The sequence below is a fragment of the Heloderma suspectum genome, chromosome 11 (genome assembly GCF_057233095.1).
Source record: "Heloderma suspectum isolate Gila_16-S chromosome 11, 16-S_ref, whole genome shotgun sequence".
Taxonomy (NCBI): Eukaryota; Metazoa; Chordata; class Lepidosauria; order Squamata; family Helodermatidae; genus Heloderma; species Heloderma suspectum.
Window position 1 is genome coordinate 11,354,858 of NC_139468.1, and position 27,400 is coordinate 11,382,257.

Below are 27,400 nucleotides of genomic sequence, written 5' to 3' on the forward strand. Positions count from 1 at the left end.
TATTAAGGGCACAATCCTATGCAGGTTTAGACAGAAAAAAGTCCTACAACTCCCAACATGCCCTGGCCAGTATGGCAGGCTGGGGCATGCTGGAAGTTGTAGGACCTTCTTCTGTCTAAACCTGGATAGGATTGAACCCTAAATAAATAAATATGACTTACCTGTTTGTACTAGCCTTTGGCATTCAGGAAGGGGGAAAATGTAACTGAACTACTTTTATTCTATCTTCTTTTAGGGCACAAGCTTATCCATTTTTTTTAAAGGTGGCTGGGGAATGCTGGGAGTTGTAGGATCTTTTTCTGACTAAACCTGTGTAGGATTGTGCATTTACTTGCTTATTCTATCTTGCTTATCTAGATGGGCATCTAATAGACCTACAGATGTGTTGGCATACAACTCCCTCACACCATTGGCTATACTGGCTAGGCCTCATGGGAATTGTAGGCCAAAATGTCTGGAGGGTCACAAGTTGTCCATCCCTGGCCTTCACACATTTCCATCTGAGAGTCTCCCACCCTCCAGCTATTAGCTGCCATCACTGAGGCCACTAGAGGGAGGAGAAGGTCTTCTGTTGTGTTTAGATGCGCAGCCCCATGCCTTGCTTAATTACTACCTGCTGAATTTCACAACTGAGAACCAGCGCCCGAGTTTACATTTTTTCTCCTCCCTCCCCATCCCTTTTCCTTTTCTGTCTTGTATTTTAGATTTTAAGAATGAGGGCAGGGACTGTCTTATTACTGATCTTTATGAGCGGGGAATATGTGGCCCTCCAGATATTGTTGGACTGCAATTCCCATCAGCCCCAGCCAGCCTAGCCAATAGTGAGGGATGATGGGAGTTGTAGTCCAACAGCATCGGCAGGGCCACACATTCCCCACCCTGATTTGAATACATAAATAAAAGAGAAGCAATTCACTAAATACTCTAGGAATCCAATTACGTCACATGACAAACAACACAGTAAATTATTATCAGCCCAAATCACATGTTGAGGAACCATGAGAACAAGACCTAAACATGCCTTAAAAGAGTGGACAGATTTGTTTCTCAACTGTAACTGTGAACCAATCAAGGAGGTGGCTACAGAATGCTGAAAGGGAAATGATTAGAATGAAATGATCTTGAATTTGCACCCTGGTTTTATAAGAAAAAGGGGATGACTGAAAGGAGAATATGAGTATTCTGAACCCCTAAAAAATGATAAAAGAAGCTACATGCAGTACATACCTTTCCTATTTTTCAGATAGCGTTTAATAACAGGCTGAAAGGTGTCTTGCTGCTTAAAGTCGCAAAATTAGGTATGTCACAAAACTAGTCTGAAGCCAGGAAAACTTAGAAGATTCAAGCAACTGGGTTTCCACATCAAGGATGATAAACCAAATACCTTCTTAAGCTGTCTTTGTTTACGAAAAGCTCCACAACACCTTAGCGACAAAGCCAAGTCTCCTCTTCACAGCCATTCTTAGCAGGTACAGCAACATCTGTTTTATTACTTTTAAGGCTGTTTAGCATTAGTAGATGCTAGGATTAATCAGTGATCTTTCAGGGTGATGGTGCTCATTTATTTTTCTCTTTACATTGTATTTACCTTTCCAGAGTTTACATTTCAGCGGGTTCTTTCTGGTTGCTCTTTAACGTGAGTAGCTGGAGCCAGGTGGGTGAAGACAACGAAGCCCAAAGATTTCATTGTCAGGGAAAATGTTGGCAAATGGGATTGCATTTCTTGCTCTATCTTAAATTGAAACGTAAACTCTGACTGGTGCCTTTTTAGTCGCTTGAAACAGTTTTTAATCTATTAATATATTGCCATGGGTGCTAGGGGTGTGGTTGTCATGGCCTCATGCTGTGCTTTTTGTATAGTGGCATTTTCCCCCTCAACTTTTGTGCTGGGAGTGTATCAGTTAGACCAGGGGTAGGCAGACTTCAGGCTTATGGAATCTACTTTTTTTTGTGTGTGTGTAGAATCCTGATTTCCACCAATATAGTCTTAAAATTAAAGGACACATGCTCAGCCCAGGAGTTTGTTTTCAGTAGCAGAACTGAGCACACAATCCTGTCACACAAAAATCCACTCCTGGTTTTCACTCCAAGCTTTCTTCCATCTCAGCACCTTAGGGCACAATCCTATGCATGTTTACACAGAAAAAAGTCCTACAACTTTGGCTGGGGTATACTGGGAACTGTAGGATTTATTTTTTTTCTGTCTAAACATGCATAGGATTGAGCCTTTAATTTAGAAGCTGGCAGGGAGTCTTTTTGTTGTTCCTGCTTCAATAGCTGAAAATGTGTAAAATAAACATTTCCAAAAACGACACGGAACTCTACCCAGAAGGCAGGAAACTGTCCCTGAGAAAGCTGTCTTACACTGGACAAAACATTATTATTAAACTGTATTTATTTAACATCAGTTGTATGCTAACAGCGCAATCCCATGCAGGTTTACTCAGAATTTAAGATGAACCCTGTTGGATTAGAGCAAGGGTCCATCAGGGATGCTTCCAGATGAGGCTTTTATCGTGCAACCCCCTTGACTCATTCACATAATTTTACAGGGTGTCTAGATGATGTCCATTTGTAACCCTCCTGTGTTTTCCCACCACTTCTTCCGTCTTTTTCTTACCATGAAAAATCTATTAAGGGGGGAAAGCTGGAATAGCTATACAATGCCATTTGATTGGTAGCGCTAAAAGCCTTCCATCCAGAATCAACCCAAAACCAGTGTCCTGTTTCCCCGCAGCAGCCAAACACATAACTCTAGGAAGCCCATAAACCGGACATGAAGTGAATGGCCTTCTCCCATTGCTGCTTCACAGCACCTGGTATTCAATGGCATATTGCCTCTGAACATGAAGGTTGCAGGAACAATTTCCAGAGGTGTAGCCATGTTAGTCTTTTGCAGCAACAACAAAAAGGCACTTGTGACACTTTAAAGACCAACAAATTTATTCCAGCATAAGGTTTCCTGACAGTGTCCAATGTAAAAAATACATTCGACAGTGTAACAAATGAAAATGTTGGTCTTTGAGGTGCCACAAGACTCTTTGTTGTAGAGCTGGTATGCCACTGAATATAAGCAACACTGATTTCTAGGAGACTTACGCTCCAATAAGTGCCCATAGGACTGCAGAGTTACAGCGCAATACTCTACATGTCTACTCAGGAGTAAGTTCCATTGCGTTAATGGGACTTATTCCCAAGTAAGTGCGTATAGGATTGCAGCCTGAGGTGCTGTACAACATATAAAATGAACCATACACATTGTTCCCACTTCATCGTGGTCCTTAAAACTACTAAAGGAGACCACCAAAAATCCATTTTTCCCATTGTGTGGCTGAGAGATATGCGTATTTTCTTTCTCCCTCTCTCTCTCTCTCTATATATATACACACACACACACACACATATATAATGATATATAGTATACGTTTGTGATACATTTATGATATATTTGATTTTATATATGTTAGACTGTAAGCCTGATTGGCAATTATTGTACAGCTCCAAGTACCACTTCAAAAATAAAAAGATGATGGGACTAAGGGCACAATCCCACGCTTGTTTAGACAGAAAAAGCCCTACGACTCCCAGCATTCCTCAGCCAGCATGGCTGACTGAGGAATGCTGGGAGTTGTAGGGCTTTTTTCCGTCTAAACAAGCGTGGGATTGTGCCCTACATTTCCAAAATCTCTTAACTCTTTAGAGTCCTTCGTTTCTCTAAAACAAACCACCCCCGTTCACATTTTGACCGGAGCAGGAGAGCAACCCTTCCCGAGAGAAGGCAAGATAAAGGGCAGGCGGCCTCGTCCCCCACGACTGAGCATGCTCCTGGCCAATGGCGCACGCTCCGTTGCGCTCCCGCCCGGACGCTCAACTTCCCCAGTGAGGGCAAAACCAAGGGCCGGCGGCTTCGGCGGCTGCTACCGAGCACGCGCACGACGTGCCGCGCGTGCTCAGTGGCAGCGCAGCCTGGGAAACTTGCTCGAGGAGCGTTTTCAGTCGCCGCACCGGCTACCGGCGGGACGAGATGACGTCACAGCGGCGGGACGCACGTAGGCGGAACAGCGCTGCGAGAAGGCGAGTGTAAGTGTCGGTCGCTTATTGCGCTCCGCGGTGCAAAGGGGAGGGGCAAAGCTGGAGGGGGCCAGCGCAGCAAGATGGCGGCGGGCCGGTCCCTCCTTCTCCAGGGCAACCCTCGGAGGGCCGGGCCGGGCCAAAGGGCCTCCCTTCCTCCGCCTTCCCCAGCCGGGCACCTGCCGCTGACTGAGGCGGAGAGGCGCGCGGGGGTCCCCGGAGGACAGGCCGCCTCAGGCTCCCCCGGCCAGGGCACCGCGCCCGAGGATCTTCTGACAGGGGGAGGGTCTCCCTGTCTCGCCCCTCGGAGCATCTGCCGCAGCCCTTCACCAAAGGCCGGATTCACACGTGTCGCTTAAAGCAGGGCTGGGCAGACTTCAGTGGGGTCTGCTTCGTGTGTTTACTAGAGCCCTGACGTCCACCCACCGGAGCCACTGCAAAATAATGGCTCTGGTGGGCAGAAGTAAGCCAGGAATGAAGAAACCGAGGGTGCCTCTGAGCATATCCTTGGCCCGGGATCAGTACCCGAACCGGGCGCATAAGGCTTTTCACACACACATCCAGTCTAGGTTTCCTCGCGGGAGTTCTTTTTCAGCAACCAAATAGTGTGCGTATGTGTGAGTTTAGTTTATTGCTAATGTTAGTCAGAAGCGGTTGCCGATCCACTGCAAATCGCCCAGAGAACTATCTGTAGATCCTGATCTACCTTCTGTCCATCCCTGGGGTAAAGTGTTGGTGCACGTGTGGATTTGTGTAGCTGTGAAAGGCACGCCAATGCAGCTTTAAATGCAGGTTCCCCAAGGCTAGCTGCAGGATTAGTCTATGACAGCAAAACCAACCAAGAGTCTTGTGGCGCTTTAAAAGGCTAACACATTTGTTATGTCATATTTTACTTGGTCCATGAAAGCTTTATGCCTTAATAAATTTGACACCACAATACATTTGTTAATTTTATTGCATTTATATTGGAAGGTTTTTTTAAATGACTGATGGCTACGTGGAAAGATGAATTTATAATTGCATATTAACTTTTTGGCTTTTTTTGTTTTGGCAAGATGAGTTCTGTTTGAAGGGCGTTTTTGGCCCTTTACCCACATATTATTTTCCCCATAGGGCTGTACCTGTTTGGGGGTGTTTTTCCTCCTCACATTTTAATATCCCTTCCCTGTAAGGAATTACCTCTTTGGTAACTATTAATAGTCACAGTATGGCTCCCTTACTCAATTCCTCCAACCTTTCTGTGATCCTGGATGTCTATGAACAGTAATTTTCCTTCATTATCTCACTCTCTGTGATTTCATGTGAAACTGCTAAGGTTGAGTGAAAGCCTCATCCATTTCCAAGGGCTGAGATTCTTTTTCTTCAAAAGGGCATGTACCTGTACCACTTCTGGTGGTACTCTTAATAAAAACAGCAACAATGAGGAAGCATTTGTGAAACTGACGAGGAGAATTGTCAGTTTCCCTAGAAAGGAAACCAGCATTGGGGAAACCAACACATTCTCCCTACCTCCTGCTGGTTTCACGCAAGACTAAAGAAAGGAAATGATGAGGGAACTGGCTGGAAAAAAGCTAACACAGAAAGGGATAGGTTATACATTCTTTCTCTGTCACTAAACATATTGTCAAGAGTGCCCTGGCAGTCTCCAGGCAGTCTACTCCAATAGCCAACTCAAGACACAGACAAAAGGATTCTTTTCAAGGCTTTAATCCTTTTACAACTTAATGACTCTTTCAGATGCTAATCACCAGTGACTAAGCAATGAACAGCAGAGTAGCCTATGCTCCGAGTAGGCAGTTGATCCCCGTTTGAAGGAGAATCACTTGAAGACCCTGAACTTATGGGCTAGGGAGAGATCCTCCCTCTTTCCCTTGGGTCCACAGGAGGCGGCCGTTGCTTGCGCACCAAACAGGCGCTATGCCTCCTTTCCGTGCCCTCCATCGCTCATTGCTCTCTGCGTCGAGCGTCTAGCAAGCCCCCCTCCCGCACTCTCTCACTGCCCGGGTCACTATCTATCTCAGGAACACTGGCAGGAGGAATCTCTGCCAGCTGCTGTGCCTGTGAGGGATGAGCTGGCTCCTCTCCCATGGATTGCCGATCCTCCTCAGAATCAGAACTGCTCCAGGGTTCTATCGGCTCAGTTTCCACCCTGACACATATTATGGGATTGCATCTAACTCTAGTTGCAGGGTAGTATGGGCCAGGATCCAGGGTAGGCAGAGATGGGATTGTCTTCTCTTGCATCCACGTTACATGTCACCTAGCCTGTCCAGCTAAAGTGGGAAAAGTGTAATTTGTGAACTGTTATAAATGTGCATTAACTAAGGCATAAGAAAATTTCCAAGTAATCATTAAAGCACCTGAAAATGTTTGCGTGATTTTGAGACTGATTTTTCCAGAGGCCACATGCACTCTCAAGGTGGTGGAGGGGGCAGGGGTTGAAGCCTTAGTGACTGCATTATTGGGGATTCTGTTCTTCACACTCCCCCTTTCTAAAGAAATATGCTAATACTTTCCCTTGATCATCATTGTTGAGATGTTGTTTTTTCAACTCTTTACACACAAGAGTGAGCTTCTCCAATAGATGTGTGCATACCTGCTGTATGTTTTCATTCTATAACTAATTTTTTTCTTTCCCTCCAAAGTGGCTGTACAATTTATCAGGACTAAAAGTCCACTAACGGACCTAACTTTGCCTTTCATGGTATGAATAGCTCTTTTCCTGTTTCTTCTAGACAAGAGTCCTGTTGCACCTTAAAGTCTGTCTTGATTTATCGTGGCATGACTGGAGGAGCAATAAGATGTTTCACTGCACGGCACCCTCCCTCCTACACCTTGGTCAGCCCCCTTTGCCACCCACCCTTTCAGCTTCTGCCGTTGCTCCTTGCATGTTTTTGGCAGTGGCCACAGATGCTGTCTCCTCACACTTGTACCCTCGCTCCTGTACCCCACCACATGATGCACCAGCACAGCCATATATTTGTTCTTTCTCCTCACCTGGTAGCTGGAGGCACTTCTAGAGTAGGCAGTTATCTGTAGCAAAATTGTGACCATACCGGAAGCTTGGTACCATTTTGAAGACTGCTAGCTGGGGAAGAGCTTGTATGATGGTGCTTATCCTGGAGCAGTTGGTTCTCCAGGGTGGTGCTGTTGGGGGATAGTGCAACCAGAGGGCTAGTAATAGTGAAGAGGAAGCTGCATGGATGCAGTCTGTGTGTGGCAAATTCTGTCCATGCCCCTATCCTTGGCTGTCAGTGGGCTTCTTTTGACTCATGTTTGGGCCTACTTTATGGCATGCGCTTCCATAGGCAAAAGCCTGCTCCATCTCATGCATGTTGTGAATCGGGCAATTTAGTATATTTGTGAGACCAGTGGAAGAAACCCCCCAGTTTTTGTTTTTGTTATCCTCAAGTCTCTTGTGCCAAGCCAAATCATGCAAGGCTTTCTCAGTTGTGGAGCCCTGGCTTTTGGAATCCTCTCCCTATGCCTGCCACCTACTTTACAATCTACATTTTTATTTTCCCAGGTATTTTAATTTGTATAATCCTTCAGTCTGCCTCAATGTTTTTATTTGGTGTCTTTCATTATTTTTGTCTGAACTTGGCATTTTACTGTGTTGTATTAGGCTTTAAATCATTCATTATCTGCACTGTTGTACGCGGCCCTGGAATCTGATTTGATGAAAGGCAGTATAGAGAAGTTTTAAATCAATTACGTAAGTATTCTGAGCTAAAGAGAAACAGAATTGTAAGGATGGCATTCAGCTGTAAGGATGGCACCCACTCCAGGAGTTTTGCCATTCCTGTGGGATTAGGATCTAACATTTTGCAAAAAATAGCAATAGTGAACTTGGGAAATTTGCCATTTGTGTGTTTTGGTATCAAGAAAGCAATAAGGTAAAGCCATCTTACTGTTTCAGAGCATGGAAAGGAAATAGTGGTAGTCAAAACAAAACAGCCACTTGCGTTCAGTGGAGGATTGTTACATACATACAGCTGAGTCCTTGTTGCTGTCACAGTTCTGAAAACTAAATGTTTAGCAGCATTCTTGGCCTATATTGACCCTTGTGGCTATGTTTTTATACATTTAATTTAAAAAACTGTAAACTGATAAAGTTCAAATTCAACAATGCATCATCTGTTTATTGTATCATTTTTATTACGAAGATCTGGTATTTACAACATGCTTTAAAAGTCTAGTGAAGGAACAATGATGAGCTTTTTCCATTAGCAGACTTGGAGGTCCTGTTATCTTCCATGTACAATGAATACACAATACTATTTACTATTTTATCATTATTATGTTTACATTCTGCCTTTTTTCCTCTTGCAAGACCCCAAGGTGGCTCACATGGTCCTCCTCTCCATTTTATCCTCACAACGACCCTGTGAGGTAGGGTAGGCTAAAAGTCAGTGACAGGCCCAAAGTTGCCCAGTGAGCTTCATGGCCGAGTGGGGACTAGAACTCTCATCTCCTGAGTCCCAGTCCGACACTAACCACTGCACCACACTGGCTCAATACAGATGGTCAACCAGTGATAATTCTCTAGAATAGGCACCTGTTTGCATATTAGGAGTTTCTTCTTATAAATTCATACTCTGCAAGGAAAGAAAACATTTTTAAACCTGCTCTGTTCTGGAAACAGCAAAACTAGGCGAAATAATAGGACAGCTTGTACTGCAAATCTAGAGCTTTCGATTAGTAGAATTGAAGAGGCAAACAGAAGTGGCACAATACACCATTTAAAGCCACTTATATTTTTTCCACCCACTATCTGTTAAGACACAATGGTATGAATATTGATTTAAAGATAACTGCTGGTGGTGATATGAGCATGAGACGCTTTCTTTCATATCCTTTATGTAAGAATTAAAACAAGATACTTGTAGCCATATACTGCTGACATCTAAATGTTTCCCAAGATGTCCTGTGAAATATGTTTTTGTTTTCTGTGAGGTGATTAACCTGGCTGTTGAATGATTAAAACACACCATCCAGGCATGTTTGGTTTTGTAACCGCAGCATAATATCCTGGCAATATTCGCATAAAACCGTGGTTTCTGATTTTTTGTTAGCACGGCGGTCGGTGTCCTCATCCGAAGGAATTATCTGCTGGGCCAGCAAAGCCTGGTCCATAGCAGTATAGTTGCGCTCAGTGCATGGCATCAATGTAATCCGATTTTCCAACTTCAAGAAAGAAATTCCTGGTGCTTGTGGGCATAAATATTAAAATGCTTATCTTTTTATATTACACAGCTATGACGACTTCATGGGATCAGCCAAAAATGTGATAAATGAATCTGTTGTTGTAGAGGACAGTTATAACATGATGGTAAGTTATCTACCAGGAGAACATTTTAGGGTCTTCTTCATTTTTGTTGTCGCTCAAGCTTGGACTACCACGTGATATACGAAATCTTTTGCAGCTCTCACTTTGACTTGTGGCCCTCCAAGTGTTTTGGCCTACAGCTCGCATGATCCCTCACCATTGGCTGTGCTGGTTAGGGCTGATGGAGTTGTAGGGCAAAACATCTGCAGGGCCACAGGTTGCCCACCCCTGCACTAGATGATCTGCAGGAGATGGCAGGGGTTTCTGACACCCAGTTGTCCAGCAATAATAACAACTGGAAAGTCTCTCCCCCCACCCCCTTAAGTTGCTGAAATATAATACTGGGGGGGAAACCAGGAGTGGGTTTTTGTTTGAAAGGACTTTTGAGCTGGGTTCTGGTACTGATCACAAATTCCTGGCCTGAGCATGTGTTTGGAGGCACCCTGTTCCTTAATTCTTAGCATATGTCCACTTGCCTGAGCCACTTTTTTGCACCGGATGCAGGTTGGTGGATCTCAAGTTTCTAGTAAAAACAAATTAGATCCCACAAGCCTGAAGTCTGCCCACCCCTTTATTAAGGGATTTGAAGCGGACTCATGGTAATCCATGGTTTATAGCTTGGAAGCCTTGTGAAGTCAGTTCCTTCTTTTCATTCTCCCTCCTTTCAGGTTTTCTGTTCTTCTCCCCAACAGGCATTCTGCATTCTGTGGCCACCGGGTTTGCTCAGTCCTCATTGACTGGGTTCGCAGAACTTGGTGACCCACACTCAGTAGTTGAGTATGGGTTGTTGTTGAACTGTGGGTTGTTTATTGAACTGAGGGTTAGGGTGTTGTCTGAACCCAGGACATTTTCTGCAGGGTGGTTTGTTAACCATGCAGCATGGGTTTTTTCCCCCTCAAACAAGCTACCTTGAGAACCCATGGTTTGTTGTTGGGCTGTTCAGGGTGGTTAACAAGCCACACTGCATGGTTAACAAGTCACCTTGTGGAAAATGTCCTGGGTTCAGACAACATGCTAACTCACAGTTCAACAAACCCATGGTTCAACAACAACCCACACTCAGCCACTGTGTGTGGGTTAGCATGTTGTGTCAGCAGCCCCAGTGTGTGCGCGTGTGCCCCCTTTACTTTTTTTCCTAAAGATTTAAAAAATTTCTCCAACCCTTGGGGCTTCCTCATAGCATACTGATACCTCCCTCTTCTTTCTCAGTGCCCCCCTTTTGGCTACAATCCTGTTGGCGCTCACCAGTGGCATTTGCTGTTACAGGGAGTGATTTATCACTGAATATAATAATCAAACTGACTTTTTAAATATTGGAGTTTCAAATCTAAAAGATATAATAAGTTATTGTGTCATGCAGGATGCGTTTGTGAATTGTGATCCGGACGTCCTTACAAGTTGGACATTATACATACATACACACACACACACACACAGATGTCAGTTAGGCAGTCACAGAACAAACAACCAAAAGTGTAATAATAAATGTATCCTTTTCTCACTTCCAATGAAAGAAATCCAGCGTTATGTAAATTGCGTGCAATGCTCATTCATCTCAAATACAGTAAATATATTTTCTGTATGCTCTCTATTAAAGCTGATTTACAGTGCAATCCTTACATTTCTACTCAGAAGTAAACCCAAATGACTTCAGTGGGACCTATACCTAGGCATATTTTGTATAGGATTGCGCCATTAGAAATGCTGTGAATCAGCGAGTGACATTTTCACATAATCCCTTAACACTTGAAAATGAGACATTTATGAATGCAGTTGCAGGCATAGATAACAATTTCAAATGAGTTTATTCTTGTGTAATAAACACTGGGTATGAATTATTGTTTCAAATAACCAATGTCTTAAAGTTCTACAGTCTTCCTTATGATACACACATTGCCATGGGGGATTTTGAAAACTGCCATTTATAAAAAAGAGAATAATCTTCTCTTCAGAATTTGCCTCAATAAAGAATGCTGAACAACAAATATTTTGACGCATCATTTAAAATGTGGTGTGGCCATTTGCCAGAGTTTTTAAAAAGGCAGGAACTGCACTGTTTATATTTGTGAGGCTTTTTGAAAACAAGTTGGAGAACGGTGCCCTTTTGAAAAGGCCAGTCACACACAGATCTGTGTCTCATCAACAGCCTGCTGAAGTACCCAACCCCCTATCTGTTTGAAAAGATGAAAATTGCAGGCTAGATGCTTTCCTCAATATGTGAGCAGCCTTAACTCTGTGGGTCTCGCAGGAGCAAAGTTAAACCGTGAACCAGGCAAACAGTGAATACAACTGGCTGCAATTCAGGTGATCATAGCAATGACTGCCAGCTATGTTTGCGATTACTTGGTTCACGCGTTGAGCTAGGAACGTCGGAAGCTGCCCTATACTGAGACCATTGGTCCATCTAGCTCAGTATTGTCGACACTGACTGGCGTCGGCTCTCCAGAGTTTCAGGAAGGAATTTTTGCAGCCCCACCTGGAGATGCCAGGGATTGAAGCTGGGACCTTCTGCATGCAAAGTGTACTGACAAGCCTGGTGTCAGCAGAGGCTCGGAAGGCTCCATGTGCCACCATCCTTGCCCTCCCAGCCAGCCCTGCTGGACTCGCCAACGCCAAGCCTGCAGGTCCTGTGGCATCCTGCTTTAAAAGAAAAAAATTACTTACATTTTGAGTAGCAACGATCTGAACCAATCAGACACTGCCTTTGGCGGAGGGACTCAGCTAGCGAGGACGCAGGATAGCCTTTATGTCGCTCACGTGCCCGCACGGGCCGAGTCCCCCCTCCCCAAAGGAAGAGTCTGATTCAGATCGCTGCTACTTGAAATGTAAGTTTAAAAACCTTTTAAAATTGGGTGGGGGCCTGTGCTCGTCTGACCAAGTGAGGGGGAGGAGGAGGAACTATGCTTTCAGGAAGGAACCAACCCAATGGCTCCAGTCCTGTGCCCTTAGGAGTAAGCCCCATTGAACAACGATTAGTTTATGGATAATATGGACTGGATTATTGGGCTGTTAATGAGACAATTTCTCTTTTCAGGCTTCCTTCCAGCGCTCTAATAGTCATGATAAGGTCAGAAAAATAGTGGCCGAGGAGGGACGCACAGCAAGGAACCTGATTGCATGGAGCGTGCCTCTGCAAAGCAAAGAGGAGGATGGTATGTGTTGACCGCATGTGTCCTATTTTTGTTCAAGAAATAAAGTTGCCAGTAATTGAAACAGGATGCTGGACTAGGTAAACTTTTGGCCAAGTCCAGCAGGGTTCTTGTTATATTCTTACATAAAGTATAAGGCTGGCGCTCTAAAATCAAGAAAAGGCTGGTCACCTGCAGAGGTGCCTATGCCCAATAAAGAGTGCTCGAATTACAGTGCTCGAACTACGGGGTGGTGGCCCCATTACTTAGCAACCATTTTTAGAAGTAAGTGTGTGTGTGTGTGTGTGTGTAAGAGTGAGGCATCAAGAAATGTAAGAAGATTTAGACTTCTGAAAGCATCATATGAATGCCAGCAAGACTGAACTTATTTCTCACTAAGGGATTATTCCTTAAGTCTTATACAGTTGTGTGGCTACAGTAAGGGTATAATACATCTTCTCCGCCATTCTCCAATCCAATTCCTTAAAAAAATAAAATTCTGCTAACAGGCATCCTGGTGAAGGTAACTCTTCTGCTTCATTCTGGAGGCTTTGAAAAGAAGGTATGTACCCATTCCAGTGGGGGAGTTGTTCTCTCTGCAATTTCAGGAATGTTTTTGCGAAGAGAATAGGGCTATATTCTGATGCTCTGAAAGAGGCCTGGGAATGCACATCTGCCTTCCCCACCCCACCCCTGTATTCAGTGTCTTTACCTACTAGTTGGAGTGCTTAGTGATGCTCAGGTTCAGATCTTCTCTTGATTCCAGCATATAACTAGGAGAATGCTTGTATTGTAATGTCAGAATTAAAGAGTTATGGCAAATTAAAATACGTTTCTCTCTTCAAAGGAAAACCGAAATGGCAAGTGGGAGGAAAATCTAAGAGAATAAGTCAAGGAGCGCACAAAACTACGAAACAGGTATATGTTCAGGCTTTCCCAATGGTTTTCTTTTCACATTTCACCAGAAAAAGCACATGTATTCTGAAACAGAGCTCCTGGAATGTGGTGGTGGTTGTCGCTTGAACCGTAGCAGAGGAAACTCTAACATCTTAAGCTATTCCCTCCATCAAGTTGAACTAATTTTAGTTCAGCAAGTGGAACCTGCAACAAAATGTTGCAGAATAGCGTGCTCTTGCTCAGGGTGCCAGCCAGCCTTGCCCCCTTCCAGGATATTCCATTCCATCCCCCCTTCTAACAGTCAGCCAACATTCTGTGGCCACTGAGCATGCGCAGCCTTCATAGGGCAGTTTTGGGGTGTATGTGTGTGTCCGTCTCCTGCTTAGGGTCTCTTTCCTGAAGTTTTTTGTACTGAAAATCTGGTGTTCTCCCTCAAGTCTGCTGATACCTCCCTCTTGTGTCTTGGTAGTGCCATTTTGGCTACATAAGGATCCACGCTTTGAGAATGAATTTGCCATTAATATATAGGATATTTGGTTTGCAAACATTATCATGAAGTAGCTGTTGTACTGTCTTTGGCCTTGTTCTTACAAACAGCAGATGAGGCTGTACACTTATGTCTGAACTCGTGCTCTTCAGGCGCCAGTTGGGGGCTTACTCTGTTATATGCTCCTCTGTACAAAACTATTCCTTGTACATAGACTTTGGAGACAAGGAGTTTTGTATCATGGAAGGTAGAAGCAGCAGACCAAGTATGCCCTGCCCACAAACATTCCTTTTTGTTTAGGTGTGTACGTTACTAGCCCATAGAAATCATCTGTGAATGCACGTTGTCATAGCTGCTAAAGTGGAATGCTGAATTTAGTTACCGTTGTCTCCAGTCAAGCTCAGCCTGTTGTTCATTGTGACTCATTTCAAGTTGCCCTTGGAAGCGAAATGCCAGTGGTTGGCACAGACTGTTCTTCTAAAAGCTTGTCTCATCAAGTGGCTGATATCAAACTGTGATGTTCAGATAAACAGTGTCAGGAATAACTGGTACTGGGGTTTTTAAAAGGAACTTCCCATTAACGCCCCACTCCTTAACCTTGGGCTGCAAGGCCCTGCAATGTCTGTGGGTGAGGCAGCCCCTTTGCACACACGGAGCTCCAGTGGTTGGTCAGATCTGATGCATGGTATCGAGACCATATTACACCAGTCCTGAAAGACCTGCACTGGTTGCCAATGGCTTTCTGGGCTCAGTTCACAGTGTTGAACCTTTAAAGTCCTCAAGCCACTTAGGGCCTGGCTATCTAAAGGACTGCCTGTCTCATTATGAACCTGTGTGTTTATTAGGATCTGCAGGAGAGGTCCTCTTAAGGCCATTTGTTGGGCACGTATGAAAGGGCTGTCTCCTGTGGAATGCACTCTTCCAAGAACTGCAATTGGCCCCTATTCTCTTGGCTTTTAGAAAGTATGTGAAGGTGCATCTTTTTAATTGAGCCTTTTAAATTATGCTGTTTTGATGTGATAATGTTTTACTGTTTTTAATGCTCTTGTTTTTTAATTGTTTTATGGTTTTATTGTTTTAAATTGTTGTACACTGCCTTGATGGCTTTTTGGCAAATAAGGTGGTATAATAAGTCAATTGTCCTGTATGTGCGTTCTAGCTATTGTGAGTTTACTGTAGCTTGTAGATTGAGACGACTATATCTGATCAGGACCTCATTTTTCATAAATGAATAGTGTGGCATATCCACCCTTTCCCCGCTTGTGATTATTATCTCATCACCACATGTGATAAAGAATTGTTGCTTCACGTTTTTATTAAATCCTTGCCTACTCTACCCCATCTAATGATAGTCTTTAAAATAATAATTAAACCTCACTCCACCTCCCAGGGAATCCACCCACCCCCAAAGCTAGAGCCCAGAGTCCATCCTAACCATCAAGCCACCAAACCCCATCTCCCCCTCGAGACCAACCCAGCTCCTGTTATTCTCCCTGTCTCCCAACAGTAAAAACCCACAGCCAATCTGGAGACAGTATTTACATGCTGAACATTCCACTTCCCCCTCCCACCTACTTACCAAAGCCTTAAAGAGACAAGACATGTTATAATACATCAACCATGCCAACAGGCATTATAATAGACAATTAAGCTGTGAAACAATGTACCGTTTTGTAACAAATAGCTTTAAAAAAAGAAAGAAAATGGTCTTGATGATTAAGATGATGAAAACAAAGATACACTTTGGCTAGTGTAGTGGTTAGAGTGTTGGACTAGGAGGGGGAAACACTGATTCAAATCCACATTTGGCATGAAACTTGCTAGATGTCCTTGGGCTGGTCACTATCTCTCAGCCTAACCTACCTCACAGGATGGTTGTGAGGCTAAAGGAGGGGCACACACAACACATACCCCACCCCTGAGTTACTTGGAGGAAGGGTGGGGTTTTAAAAAATAAATACAATAAACATTTGGCACAAACACTCCTTCTGATGACCACTTAACAAAATCTTAATTTTATTTTATGATCCAAAAATATTCAAGTTACATTCTTTCTCTCTCTCTCTCTCTCTCTTTCTCTGTTGATTTTGCTGCTGATCTGTAGTCTGGCCCCCAAGAGCTAATTCTGCAGATCTGGTTTCCCACAAGATTCAGAAAAAAATGAAATGAAATCAATAACTTCGGCCGCATTTCAGTTCTGTTTTTTACCAGATATGCTAAAGCAGTACTTATTGCATGCATAGCTAACAAGGAATAGTTCTTTAATACTCAGCACAAAAGAAAAATCCTTCCAGTTGGAGCGAGTGGTGAAATTAGCATCCAGATGCACTGAGTGTATATTTCACTCTCTGGGGGAGGCAGTCCTTTATACGGATATTTCAGTCCGCCTGGAGATTAAAAAGGGCAACATTAACACAAATACCCAACTGTGCCTCATCAATAATTAGATTATATTTAACACAAAACGAAGAAGTGCAGATGTAAAATGATCACCAAATACCACTAATGGAAACTTAACACCCTCTCTCTTGGGGCCATTCAGTCATTTTAACACCAGGTCTGACCAGGAAAGGCAAGATTCATTTCCAGACATTAAAGAAAAACCCTCACAACCAACTCTCAGATAATCAATTTAAAGGTATTTCACAGAGCAAACCTGTGCAAGCTTACTTAGAAGGAAGTCTCACTGTAGTCACAAGGGCTTATGCTCTAGTAAGAGCATTTAGGATTGCAGTCTCAGACACTATATGTACTCCTTATGAAATCTGATGGCTGGTAAACCCTGGAGGAGGACCAGTAGCCGAAGAACGGAGGAAGAGAACGCTGAAGTGCAGGGATGGTTTTTCTCCTGCACAGCCTTAGATTTTTGGGCTCTGCCTCAAGATATGTCAGGAAAATATTTTGGTAGTTCTGCCTATTTTGGATGGGGGAAACCTGTGTTTATGGGAGGGGGATATATGTGATATGAGAATGAAACATTCTCCAGGTGTAGCATTATCTCTAAATACAGTGATTAAAAGAAAATAATTTTAATTCTCACTTCTTAGGAAATTAGGAACTTATCTTTTCAGTGGGGCAGTCTGTGAGTTGTTTGTTGAACCATGGGTTAGCGTGTTGTCTAAATGCAGCCAGGGTGGCTTGTTAACTATGCTGAACAACCCAACAACAAACCATAGGTTCTGAAGGTGGCTAGTTCGAGAAAATAAGGCACACTGCATGGTTAACAAGCCATCCTGGCAGCGTTCGAGCAACACGCTAATCCATGGTTCAACAAACAACCGGTTCAAAACAACCCATACTCAGTGTGGGTTAGCATGTTGTGTGAACAGCCCCCGTGTTTGTGTACCTTGCTTTTCCTCCCAAAAGAAAGCCCAAAGCAGCTAACAAGAACATACAAAAATGAATACGATAATAAGCTGCCTCATACTGATTCAGACCCTTGACCAATCCAGCCCAGTACTGTCTACATCAGGGGTTTCTTTGCACATAAAAGGTCCTTGGTTCAGCTCCTAGCATCTGTAGGTAAGATTGGGAAAGATCCCTGCCTGAAACCCTGGAGAGCCATTGCCAGTCAGTGTAGACTGGGATGGGCAGAAGGTAAGTTTCCAGATTTTTGAACTTCAACTCCCAGAAGCCTCTGCCACCATAGCGGAGGGTCAGGAATGCTGGGTGCTGAAGTCCCAAACTTCTGGAGACCTACCTTCTGCCCACCCCTGGTCTATACTGACTGGCAGTGGCTCTCCAGGGTTTCAGGCAGGGATCTTTACCAACCGTAACCAGTAATGCTAGAGGTTGAACCAAAGACCTTTTACATGTGAAGTACCTTCTCTTCCACTGAGCTATGGTACTTTTCTTTTTTCACTTCATTTTGGAAATATCATACCAGAAAATTTGGCTTCATATAGATTTTCCAATTAGGTAGAGAAAGACCTGTAATTTAAAGCCAGTGTTATTTCCAGAAAATGGAATTAAATTTACTGCAGCGTTACTGTGATGGAGTATATAAGATCACAGAGGCCCTTTGAGGAGAAGGAGGAAACCCTCCCCTCCCCCCACCCCATATATGTAATATTTCCATCATCCTGGAATTGCTTTTGTCAAAATAATTCTGTGCATATTTACTCAGAAGTAGATCCCACGGAGTTCAATGGGGTTTACTTCCAAGGAAGTGTGTTTAGCATTGCAGCCTGTGTGTGTTCTATGGTTTACTTTTGAATAGATAATTTCCATCCAAACCTCCAGCATGGATTAACTTCCACTGCTCAGTGCTGTTGGCTTAAATGACTATTTTACAACTGTGCTTTGTGCTGAGTTCAGGGTTCCCTAACATGAGTGGTTAAGACGCTGAACTGCAGACTGGAAGGTCGGCAGGTCAGCAGTTCGAGACCCGAGTGCTGCGTGACGGAGTGAGCTCCCGTCTTCAGTCCCAGCTCCTGCCAACCTAGCAGTTCGAAAGCAAGAAATTGCAAGTAGATAAATAGGTACCGCCTCGGCGGGAAAGGTAACAGCATTCCGTGCACCTCGGTGTTCAGTCATGCCGGCCACATGACCACGGAAGCATCTTCGGACAGCGCTGGCTCTTCGGCTTAGAAACGGGGATGAGCACCGCACCCTAGAGTCGGACACGACTGGTTGGGGACAACTTTACCTTTTTTAACATGAGTGTAACATTCAACAACAGAGACACAAAGAATTATTTATTTGGCTATGGGTGGGGTTGGGCCAGGGGTGGAAGTTGCAAAGTGGTGGAAGCTTTTGATCCATGAAAGGAGCCGCCCACGATCTGGACCCGGGTCTATCCTGGCTGGCAAAAAATAGAATCTGGGGTTAGTGCCTGAATTATAGAGGGAAATGCTAGGAGGGCGCTTAATGACATTCACAAGCCCCACCTCCTCCTGGAGCCATACCCATTTAGCCCATCCTTTGTTGTTCAGTCGTTCAGTCGTGTCCGACTCTTCGTGACCCCATGGACCATATCACGCCAGGCCTTCCTGTCCTGCGCTCTCTCCCAGAGTGTGCTCAAGTTCATATTCATTGCATCGGTGATGCTATCTAGCCATCTCATCCTCTGCCGTCCCCTTCTCCTTTTGCCTTCAGTCTTTCCCAGCATCAGGGTCTTTTCCAGAGAGTTTTCTCTTCGCATTCGGTGGCCAAAATATTTGAGCTTCAGCTTCAGTATCTGTCCTTCCAATGAGCACTCAGGGTTGATTTCCTTTAGGATGGACTGATTTGACCTCCTTGCAATCCAGGGGACTCGTAAGAGTCTTCTCCAGCACCACAGTTCGAAAGCATCAATTCTTCGGCGCTCAGCCTTCCTTATAGTCCAGCTCTCACAGCCATACATTACTACTGGGAAAACCATAGCTTTGATTAGACGGACCTTTGTCGGCAAGGTGATGTCTCTGCTTCTTACTATGCTGTCTAGGTTGGCCATAGCTTTCCTCCCAAGGAGCAAGCGTCTTTTAATTTCATGGCTACAGTCACCGTCTGCGGTGATCTTGGAGCCCAAGAAAGTAACATCTGTCACTGCTTCCATTTCTTCCCCTTCGATATGCCAGGAAGTAATGGGGCCAGATGCCATGATCTTAGTTTTTTTAATGTTGAGTTTCAAACCAGCTTTTGCACTCTCCTCTTTCACCCTCAACAAGAGGCTCTTGAGATCCTCTTCGCTTTCTGCCATTAGGGTGGTATCGTCTGCATATCGGAGGTTGTTGATAATTCTCCCAGCAATCTTAATTCCGACCTCTGATTCATCCAACCCGGCATTTCTCATGATGTACTCTGCATATAAGTTAAATAAGCAGGGTGACAATATGCAGCCTTGTCGTACTCCTTTCCCAATTTTGAACCAATCGGTTGTTCCATGTCTGGTTCTTACTGTTGCTTCTTGAGCCTCGTAGAGGTTTCTCAGGAGACAGGTAAGGTGGTCTGGTACGCCCATCACTTTAAGAATTTGCCACAGTTTGTTGTGATCCACACAATCAAAGGCTTTAGCATAGTCAATGAAGCAGAAATAGACGTTTTTCTGGAATTTTCTTGCTTTCTCCATGATGCAGCGAATGTTGGCGATTTGATCTCTAGTTCCTCTGCCTCTTCGAAACCCAGCTTGTACTTCCGGTAGTTCTCGGTTCGCATACTGCTGAAGCCTAGCTTGTAGGATTTTGAGCATCACCTTGCTGGCATGTGAAATGAGCGCAATTGTGCGGTAGTTTGAATACTCTTTGGCGTTGCCCTTCTTTGGAACTGGAATGTAAACTGACCTTTTCCAGTCTTGCGGCCATTGTTGAGTGTTCCAAATTTTTTGGCATATTGAGTGCAGCACTTTAACAGCATCATCTTTTAGGATTTTAAATAGCTCAGCTGGAATACTGTCATCTCCACTAGCTTTGTTGTTAGTAATGCTTCCTAAGGCCCACTTGACTTCACTCTCTAGGATTTCTGGCTCAAGTTCAGTGACCGCACTATCATGGCTATCAGGGACATTCACATCTTTCCTGTATAGTTCTTCTGTGTATTCTTTCCACCTCATCTTAATCTCATCTGCTTCTGTTAGGTCCCTGCCTTCTTTGTCCTTTATCATGCCAGTCTTTTCACAAAACATTCCTTTGAGATCTCCGATTTTCTTGAAGAGATCTCTAGTCTTTCCCATTCTGTTGTTTTCCTCGATTTCTTTGCATTGTTCATTTAAGAAGGCCTTCTTGTCTCTCCTTGCTATTCTCTGGAACTCTGCATTCAGTTGGATATATCTTCCCCTTTCTCCCTTGCTTTTCGCTTCCCTTCTTTCCTCAGCTACTTGTAAAGCCTCATCAGACAGCCACTTTGCTTTCTTCCACTTCTTTTTCTTTGGGATGGATTTCGTTGCTGCCTCCTGAACAATGTTACGGACCTCCGTCCATAGTTCCTCAGGCACTCTGTCTATCAGGTCTAATCCCTGAAATCTATTCCTCACCTCCACTGTATATTCATCAGGGATATGATTTAGGTCATACCTGAATGGTTTAGTGGTTTTCCCTATGTTCTTCAATTTAAGCCGAAATTTTGCACCAAGAAGCTCATGATCTGAGCCACAGTCAGCTCCAGGTCTTGTTTTGACTGACTGTATAGAGCTTCTCCATCTTTGGCTGCAAAGGACATAATCAATCTGATTTCGATATTGACCATCTGGTGATGTCCATGTGTAGAGTCGTCTCTTGTGCTGTTGGAAAAGAGTGTTTGCTATGATCAGCGTGTTCTCTTGGCAAAACTCGATTAGCCTTTGTCCTGCTTCATTTTGTACACCAAGGCCATGCTTGCCTGTTATCCCGGTGATTTCTTGACTTCCTACTTTAACATTCCAATCCCCTATGATGAAGAGGACATCTTTTTTTGGTGTTAGTTCTACAAGGTGTTGTAGGTCTTCATAGAACTGATCAACCTCAGCTTCTTCGGCATCAGTGGTTGGGGCATAGACTTGAATTACTGTGATGTTGAATGGTTTGCCTTGGATTCGTACTGAGATCATTCTGTCGTTTTTGAGATTGTACCCCAGTACTGCTTTTCCCACCCTTTTGTTGACTATGAGTGCTACTCCATTTCTTCTAAGGGATTCTTGCCCACAATAGTAGATATGATGGTCACCTGAATTAAATTCGCCCATGCCTGTCCATTTTAGTTCGCTGATTCCCAAGATGTCGATGTTCAATCTTGCCATGTCATGTTTGACCACCTCCAACTTACCTTGATTCATTGATCTGACATTCCAGGTTCCTAAACAATATTGTTCTTTACAGCATCGGACTTTCTTTTCACCACCAGACACATCCACAGCTGAGTGTCCTTTCGGGTTTGGCCCAGCCGCTTCACTCTTTCTGGCGCTAATTGGAAATTCCCTCTGCTCTTCCCCAGTAGTATATTGGACACCTTCCGTCCTGAGGGGCTCATCTTCCGGTGTCATCTCTTTTAGCCTTGTGTTACGTTCCATGGGGTTTTCTTGGCAAGAATACTGGAGTGGGTTGCCATTTCCTTCTCCAGTGGACCACATTTTGTCAGAACTCTCTGCCATGACCTGTCCGTCTTGGGTGGCCCTGCACGGCATAGCTTATGGCTTCACTGAGTTACACAAGCCCCTTCGCCACAACAAGGCAGTGATCCATGAAGGGGTTAGCCCATCCTACTGATCCTCATAAGCCATACGCCCTACTCCTGCATAACTGCACTGAAATGGAAGGACAAAGTATACTCTGAGTGTCCTTTTTTGTTGCCTCTTACAAAAACACCCCAAACAGTCCCCAGATTTGCAGCAATAACCCTGTTCCCTTTTATTTTCATGATACTTGTGAGAAGTGAGGTCCAGAAAAGGAAATAACCCCCATCCAAAAAAGCCTGAACATTTCTTCTGCAGCAGACATTCTGCCCCCGCTTGAGCAGGGTCTCCAGCCCAAAGAGACAAAAACCAGGAAGTTATCCAGTATGATAACTGCATGAGGAGAGGAGAGATGCTGTCGATGTCTTATTGACATGATTGGATACAACCCTTAATTTTTAAGATAGTATTTTATGCTTTCTTGTTATGTAAGCAGGCTTGTAAGGACAATGCCCTAAAAGGTGGCCTATAAATAAATAAGCAAGCAAACAAGCAAATAAATAAAGGATAAATACTGACCTCCTTTACGGAGTGGTTGTAAGGATTCTGGAAATAATGTATGTGAAATGCTTTGAACCTGCTATGTATGAATGCTAAATTTTACCATTAGCTCAGTTACCTTTATCGGGACCAACTAAGAAGTCAGAAAGAACTGGGCAAATTCTATGTTCAATATGCTCCTTCCTTAATGGATAACTTCCTGGTTTGATCAAATAATTGTTTGTGATGTCCAAACCAGCAAGATATGGTTTGAGCAAGTGCCCAAAACCAGGATTGTAAACCATGATATTTATTTATTTGATTGATTGATTGATTAGCCGCCCGTCTGGCCGGCCACTCTAGGCGGCGTACAATACTAATAACAAATTTACATAATCAACTAAACAACAACAACAAAAACATAACAAAGCAACACTGCTCTAAAACACCCTAACCCACCCCAAATGCCCGCCTCAACAGCCAGGTTTTTAAGCCCGGCAGAAGCTCATCAAAGAGGGGGCATGGTGGAGGTCACTAGGGAGGGAATTCCATAGAGTGGGGGCCACCACAGAAAAGGCCCTCTCCTTAGTCCTCACCAGCCTAGCTGACCCGGCTGATGGGACAGACAGAAGGCTTACCGAGGCCAATCTCGTTGAGTGGCGTCCTTGGTGTTGTTGAACAAACCAGGAAGTTATCCAGTATGATAACTGCATGAGGAGAGGAGAGAGCACAGAGATTGCTCCCGATTCTCCAAACTGTGGTTTGGGGGACTGAAAACATTACATCTGAATGCTGTCGATGTCTTATTTACAAGTGTGAAACAAAATGTACGGTCCACAAAAATCCAATTCCTTGCCACATGTAGTGGCCTCTTGTTTTTTACATCGTGTATCATTTTTATATTGTGCATCTCTTTTGCAGAACACTACATCAGACTGTAAAATAGCATCAACAGTTGGCGAAAAACACTTTGATAAAAGCCCCACGAAAATGAGGCAGCCTCGGAAAGTGGATCTGCGAGCGCGATACTGGGCTTTCCTTTTCGACAATCTAAGGCGTGCGGTTGATGAAATCTATGTCACTTGTGAATCGGATCAGAGTGTAGTGGAATGCAAAGTAAGAACCTTCTGATAATGCTACATGTGGATGGATGATGCTTGATCATTGCAAATCGTCTTCATGGTGCTGCAGAACTTCTTCATTTGTTGAAAGCTTTGAGATGTTTACAATAAAAGAATCTCCTTCCTAATTATACAGGTAGTAATAGAGAGCATAATGTTGTGGATAATAAGCCCTCCTGCTGAGTAATGAGGCAGCAGAGACTCTCTGTGCAATCCACAAACTCTTTATTCAGCTAATAACACCTCTTCACCTCTGAAGGGACTACAGAAGCCTAGAGATGTCCTCTAGGCCTAATTTGCAAAGTAAACCTTTTGGCAAGAGAGCTACTGAAAGAAAGTTAGTTGCCTCTCAACTCTGGATGAGTTTCCTGCTGTGCTTGGCTGGCTTTTTCTGAGCTCCTGCCTTCAGGGAGGATCTTCCCAAGTCAGCTTCTAACAGGCAAGCCAATCTGGTGTGATGGCTCCCACCACCTCCTCTCAACTCTGCCTGTTTAACTTGGCGGCAAGTTCTGGCATCTGTCAATCCCGAAGCTCCCTCCCATTCCGACAAAGGTTGGGTCCCACAGGGAGGAGAGGAGGGAAGAGGATCTCTGAGCCTGGCCCTCCTCCTCAATAAGCCCCTGGGAAGGTTCTTCACTGGCTCCTGACTCCCCCACGCTCTGCCTTTCCTGGGTTTCTTCTAACTCCATCTCTGAATCCAAATCAGAGTCCGAAACCAAAACAGAGGGCCTGGGCTCAATCCTGACACAAAAGCTTCCAGTCCCCATGATTGCCTGCCCCTGTTCCTTCCAGTCACTGTCATGGTTTAGGTTCCATGTCTTACATAGCAAACTGCTTGCAGTCTGTCACTTACACAGATACTTGTTTTCTATTTTGGTAATATTTAGAAGAAAAAAGCGGGAAATTTAAAAGGGAGAATTAAAGAAAGAAAAGAAAAACAAAGAAAGAAAAGAAAAACAAATGATTTTGTTTCTTTGTTCCTTATCAATGAATAGATTTACTGTGTTGTAGATGAGAACTCTCTTCTCAGATGCTCCAGGCCATGAAAACCTATGCTGCAGTAAATCTTAGTCTTTTAAGATGCCAGAGGACTCTTGCTTTGCATGTGTGCTATAATGGACCAACCCAGGTTCCCCTTTGAAAAAGAAGTATTGTTTATCTTGGCTTTTAATGGAAAGCTTTAAAGTATAATAACTCCGTTTTGCTTGTAGAAAATGGCTTGTGTTACCACCGGTTGCTTTTCAGTAATATTTTATTTGTAACCCGCCTTTCTGTGTTAATGCCTGCTCAAGATGACTTATAACTTCTAAAAACATGAACCATATAACAACATGATCAACACAAATCAATAAAACCAACAGATAGCAAAACAACATCAGCAGTAAAGTGAGAAACCTTAAAATACCCTAATTTTTTGAAATAGTATATTAATCCTCAAACAATTCATAATTTTTATTTGTGTTTTCCCCCAGTGTCATAGTGAGATTAATGCAGAATACTAATTTATGCTGTACTTGATTTACCAAGATCTTTTATTTTTCATATTTCAGTACTCAATTTTTTCTGTAGGTGGCACTGTTGAGATTCAGCCTCTGTTCACATTCTTTAGTTTCCTGTTTAATGTCTTAATTACACATTGTTCCCTTTTCTGCAGAGATACTTATCGCTCTCCTCATTCACTTGCTGATGGTAAGCATGGGAGATTGATGGCCCAGTATAAACAGTGTCTGGGTGGGACGTAGTCATAAGTTGGCTTTCCCCCATCTAAATTTAGATGGAAAACAGACACGTTGCCTGATTTGTATTTTTTTTTTGCCAACTCCAATGGGAGCTGGTTTGCTTCTTTATAACAATAAATTAATACTTCTATAGTTTTATAATAAGTGAAACATTCTGAATTGTTAAACAAGATCAGGAAAAGTCAGAAGAGGTCATGATTCCGAAACTGTCGAGGCATCCAGGTTGTTTTTACATTCACTATGACTGAAAATTTTCACCACATTCTGGAAACCATTAGCTAGCCTGTTGCATACAAAGAGGACTTTTTTCTGGGTTATGAATATTTGGATTTCTACTGAAATGAAAGACCACCAAATTGCCTATAGGATTAGTGTACCAATAGAGCTTGTTGACAGCGAGTTTCAAAACCAAACAGTGGCTTGAGACTTCCAAGCTGTCTCTTGGTCTAACGCAATTTAACTTGGGGGGGGGGGGGGGTTTAAAAAAAACTGAACCGTCTTCCTGCTCAGGAAATTTCCCCAATGATTCTTTTAAAGAAGAGAGAGAGAACTGATATGCCTTGCAATATAATCGGATTATGATTTTCTAAACGTTTGTGGCTGAAAGAATAGTAGTTCATTTGTATGACATCTCCGTAGATCCAAGACCTCATCCAGAATTCAGTCATACCACTTGTGCTATGTTGGGAAGGAAATATTATGTATCCAAAACCTCTTTCAAAGAAAGAACAAGCCTTCATTTCAGAAAAGAGTTAAGATTGTTAAGCGATAGCTGCGTAATTATCCAATGAATACTTTGTTTACAAAAGCTAGATGTCAGAAAATAACATATAGAATTCTTGCATTGGAAAGATATCTTTTTTAAAAAATGGTTTGTCATGTCACTTGAGCCTTAATGCAGTCCCATGAACTGGTGACAATCTGTGACCTCTTAAATTCTGGTATTTATGTTTTAGGAATTACAAGTGAGATCTGCAACAAAATGTTATAGCATATCCTCACCCTCTAACAGGAGTGCTTCAGTTAAGGCAGCCATCCAACCATGCTTTCCTCTGAGACACTATTAAGTTGTTTGGAGCTCAAGACAAGCCAGTCCCCTCCCCCTCACCTCCTCTCAGTTTTCCATTTTTCTTGTCCAACTCAAATGTTCTGTGGTTCCTCATGATGACTGAGGATGCTCATGCATGCACATCCACGTATTCTTGGTTTGTGGGGAGTTGCCCTGTTTTGGTCTGCTTGGATTTCTTGTATTTCTGCATTCTTAGGTATTCACCCAGCCAAGCTGATACCTCCCTCTTGTTTCTCAGCGGTACCATTTTGGGTCCACTTCTGTTGACACAGGGCTACTGAGTTCAGTATTAGTGGGAGTGACAAGCCTGGTTTGCATGTCACAACAACCCAGTTTTGTTTTGTTTTTTAAATATCTGGGTTTTTGTGAGTGAGTTGGTGTGTTGCTGCATGCTAGCCAATCACTCCCTCAGGACTCTTTGTCCCTGGGTTGTTTGCTCTCACGAGCAAACCAGGAACTCTGGTTTCTCTGTCCCATGGCAAGCCAGAGTCCAGCTCTTGGGGGAGATAGAAGCCAGAGTTCCTGGCTTGCACGTCACATAGTGTCCCTGGGTTGTTAGCTGCTCTTGCTCTCAGTGAGACAATGTTGGACAATGTGTACCAGCACACTTACTCATTCACAACCACTTGGATTAAAAAAAAACCTGGGTTATTGTAATGTACAAACCAATTGATTATCTCCATTTACTGTATTGGGTGTGTGTGTGTTTAAATATGTATGTATGTTTGCAGCCCATAAAATACAACTAGCTGTGTGTTCATTGCAGAAACAGTGGCCCACTGCAAAATAGAGGAGCTCCTTTTTTTAGATTGTAAAGAATTCTGATTGTAATCCCACCAATCCTGCATTGCGATTACATGATATCTGCATGGAAGTTCATCAGATATTTAAAAACGCTGCTTTGCTTGTTTTTTTAGTAGCAGACCTAGTTCCCCTTACACTATTAAGTGATCTCAA

At 43.5% G+C, this 27,400-nt stretch overlaps 1 protein-coding gene across 11 annotated transcripts in view; it reads left to right on the forward strand.

The window, feature by feature from the left end:
* SCAPER (S-phase cyclin A associated protein in the ER) overlaps window positions 1–27,400 on the forward strand; it is a 238,025-nt gene that overhangs the window by 5,422 nt on the left and 205,203 nt on the right. For 5 of the 11 annotated variants that reach the window (XR_014785311.1, XM_084816784.1, XM_084816783.1 and 2 more), the window contains exons 1-5: window positions 3,873–4,080; window positions 9,328–9,403; window positions 12,435–12,552; window positions 13,376–13,446; window positions 23,436–23,630. Coding sequence is in view for 9 of the 11 variants with exons in the window: in XM_084816784.1 (XP_084672910.1) it covers window positions 4,025–4,080; window positions 9,328–9,403; window positions 12,435–12,552; window positions 13,376–13,446; window positions 23,436–23,630 (516 nt within the window). In the remaining 2 variants the exon portion in view is untranslated. Of the gene's footprint in view, window positions 1–1,243; window positions 1,470–3,872; window positions 4,679–6,716; window positions 6,776–7,414; window positions 7,598–7,696; window positions 7,787–9,327; window positions 9,404–12,434; window positions 12,553–13,375; window positions 13,447–23,435; window positions 23,631–27,400 lie in introns of those variants that run through there. The other 6 variants (XR_014785312.1, XM_084816789.1, XM_084816785.1 and 3 more) reach the window with 5 other exon arrangements.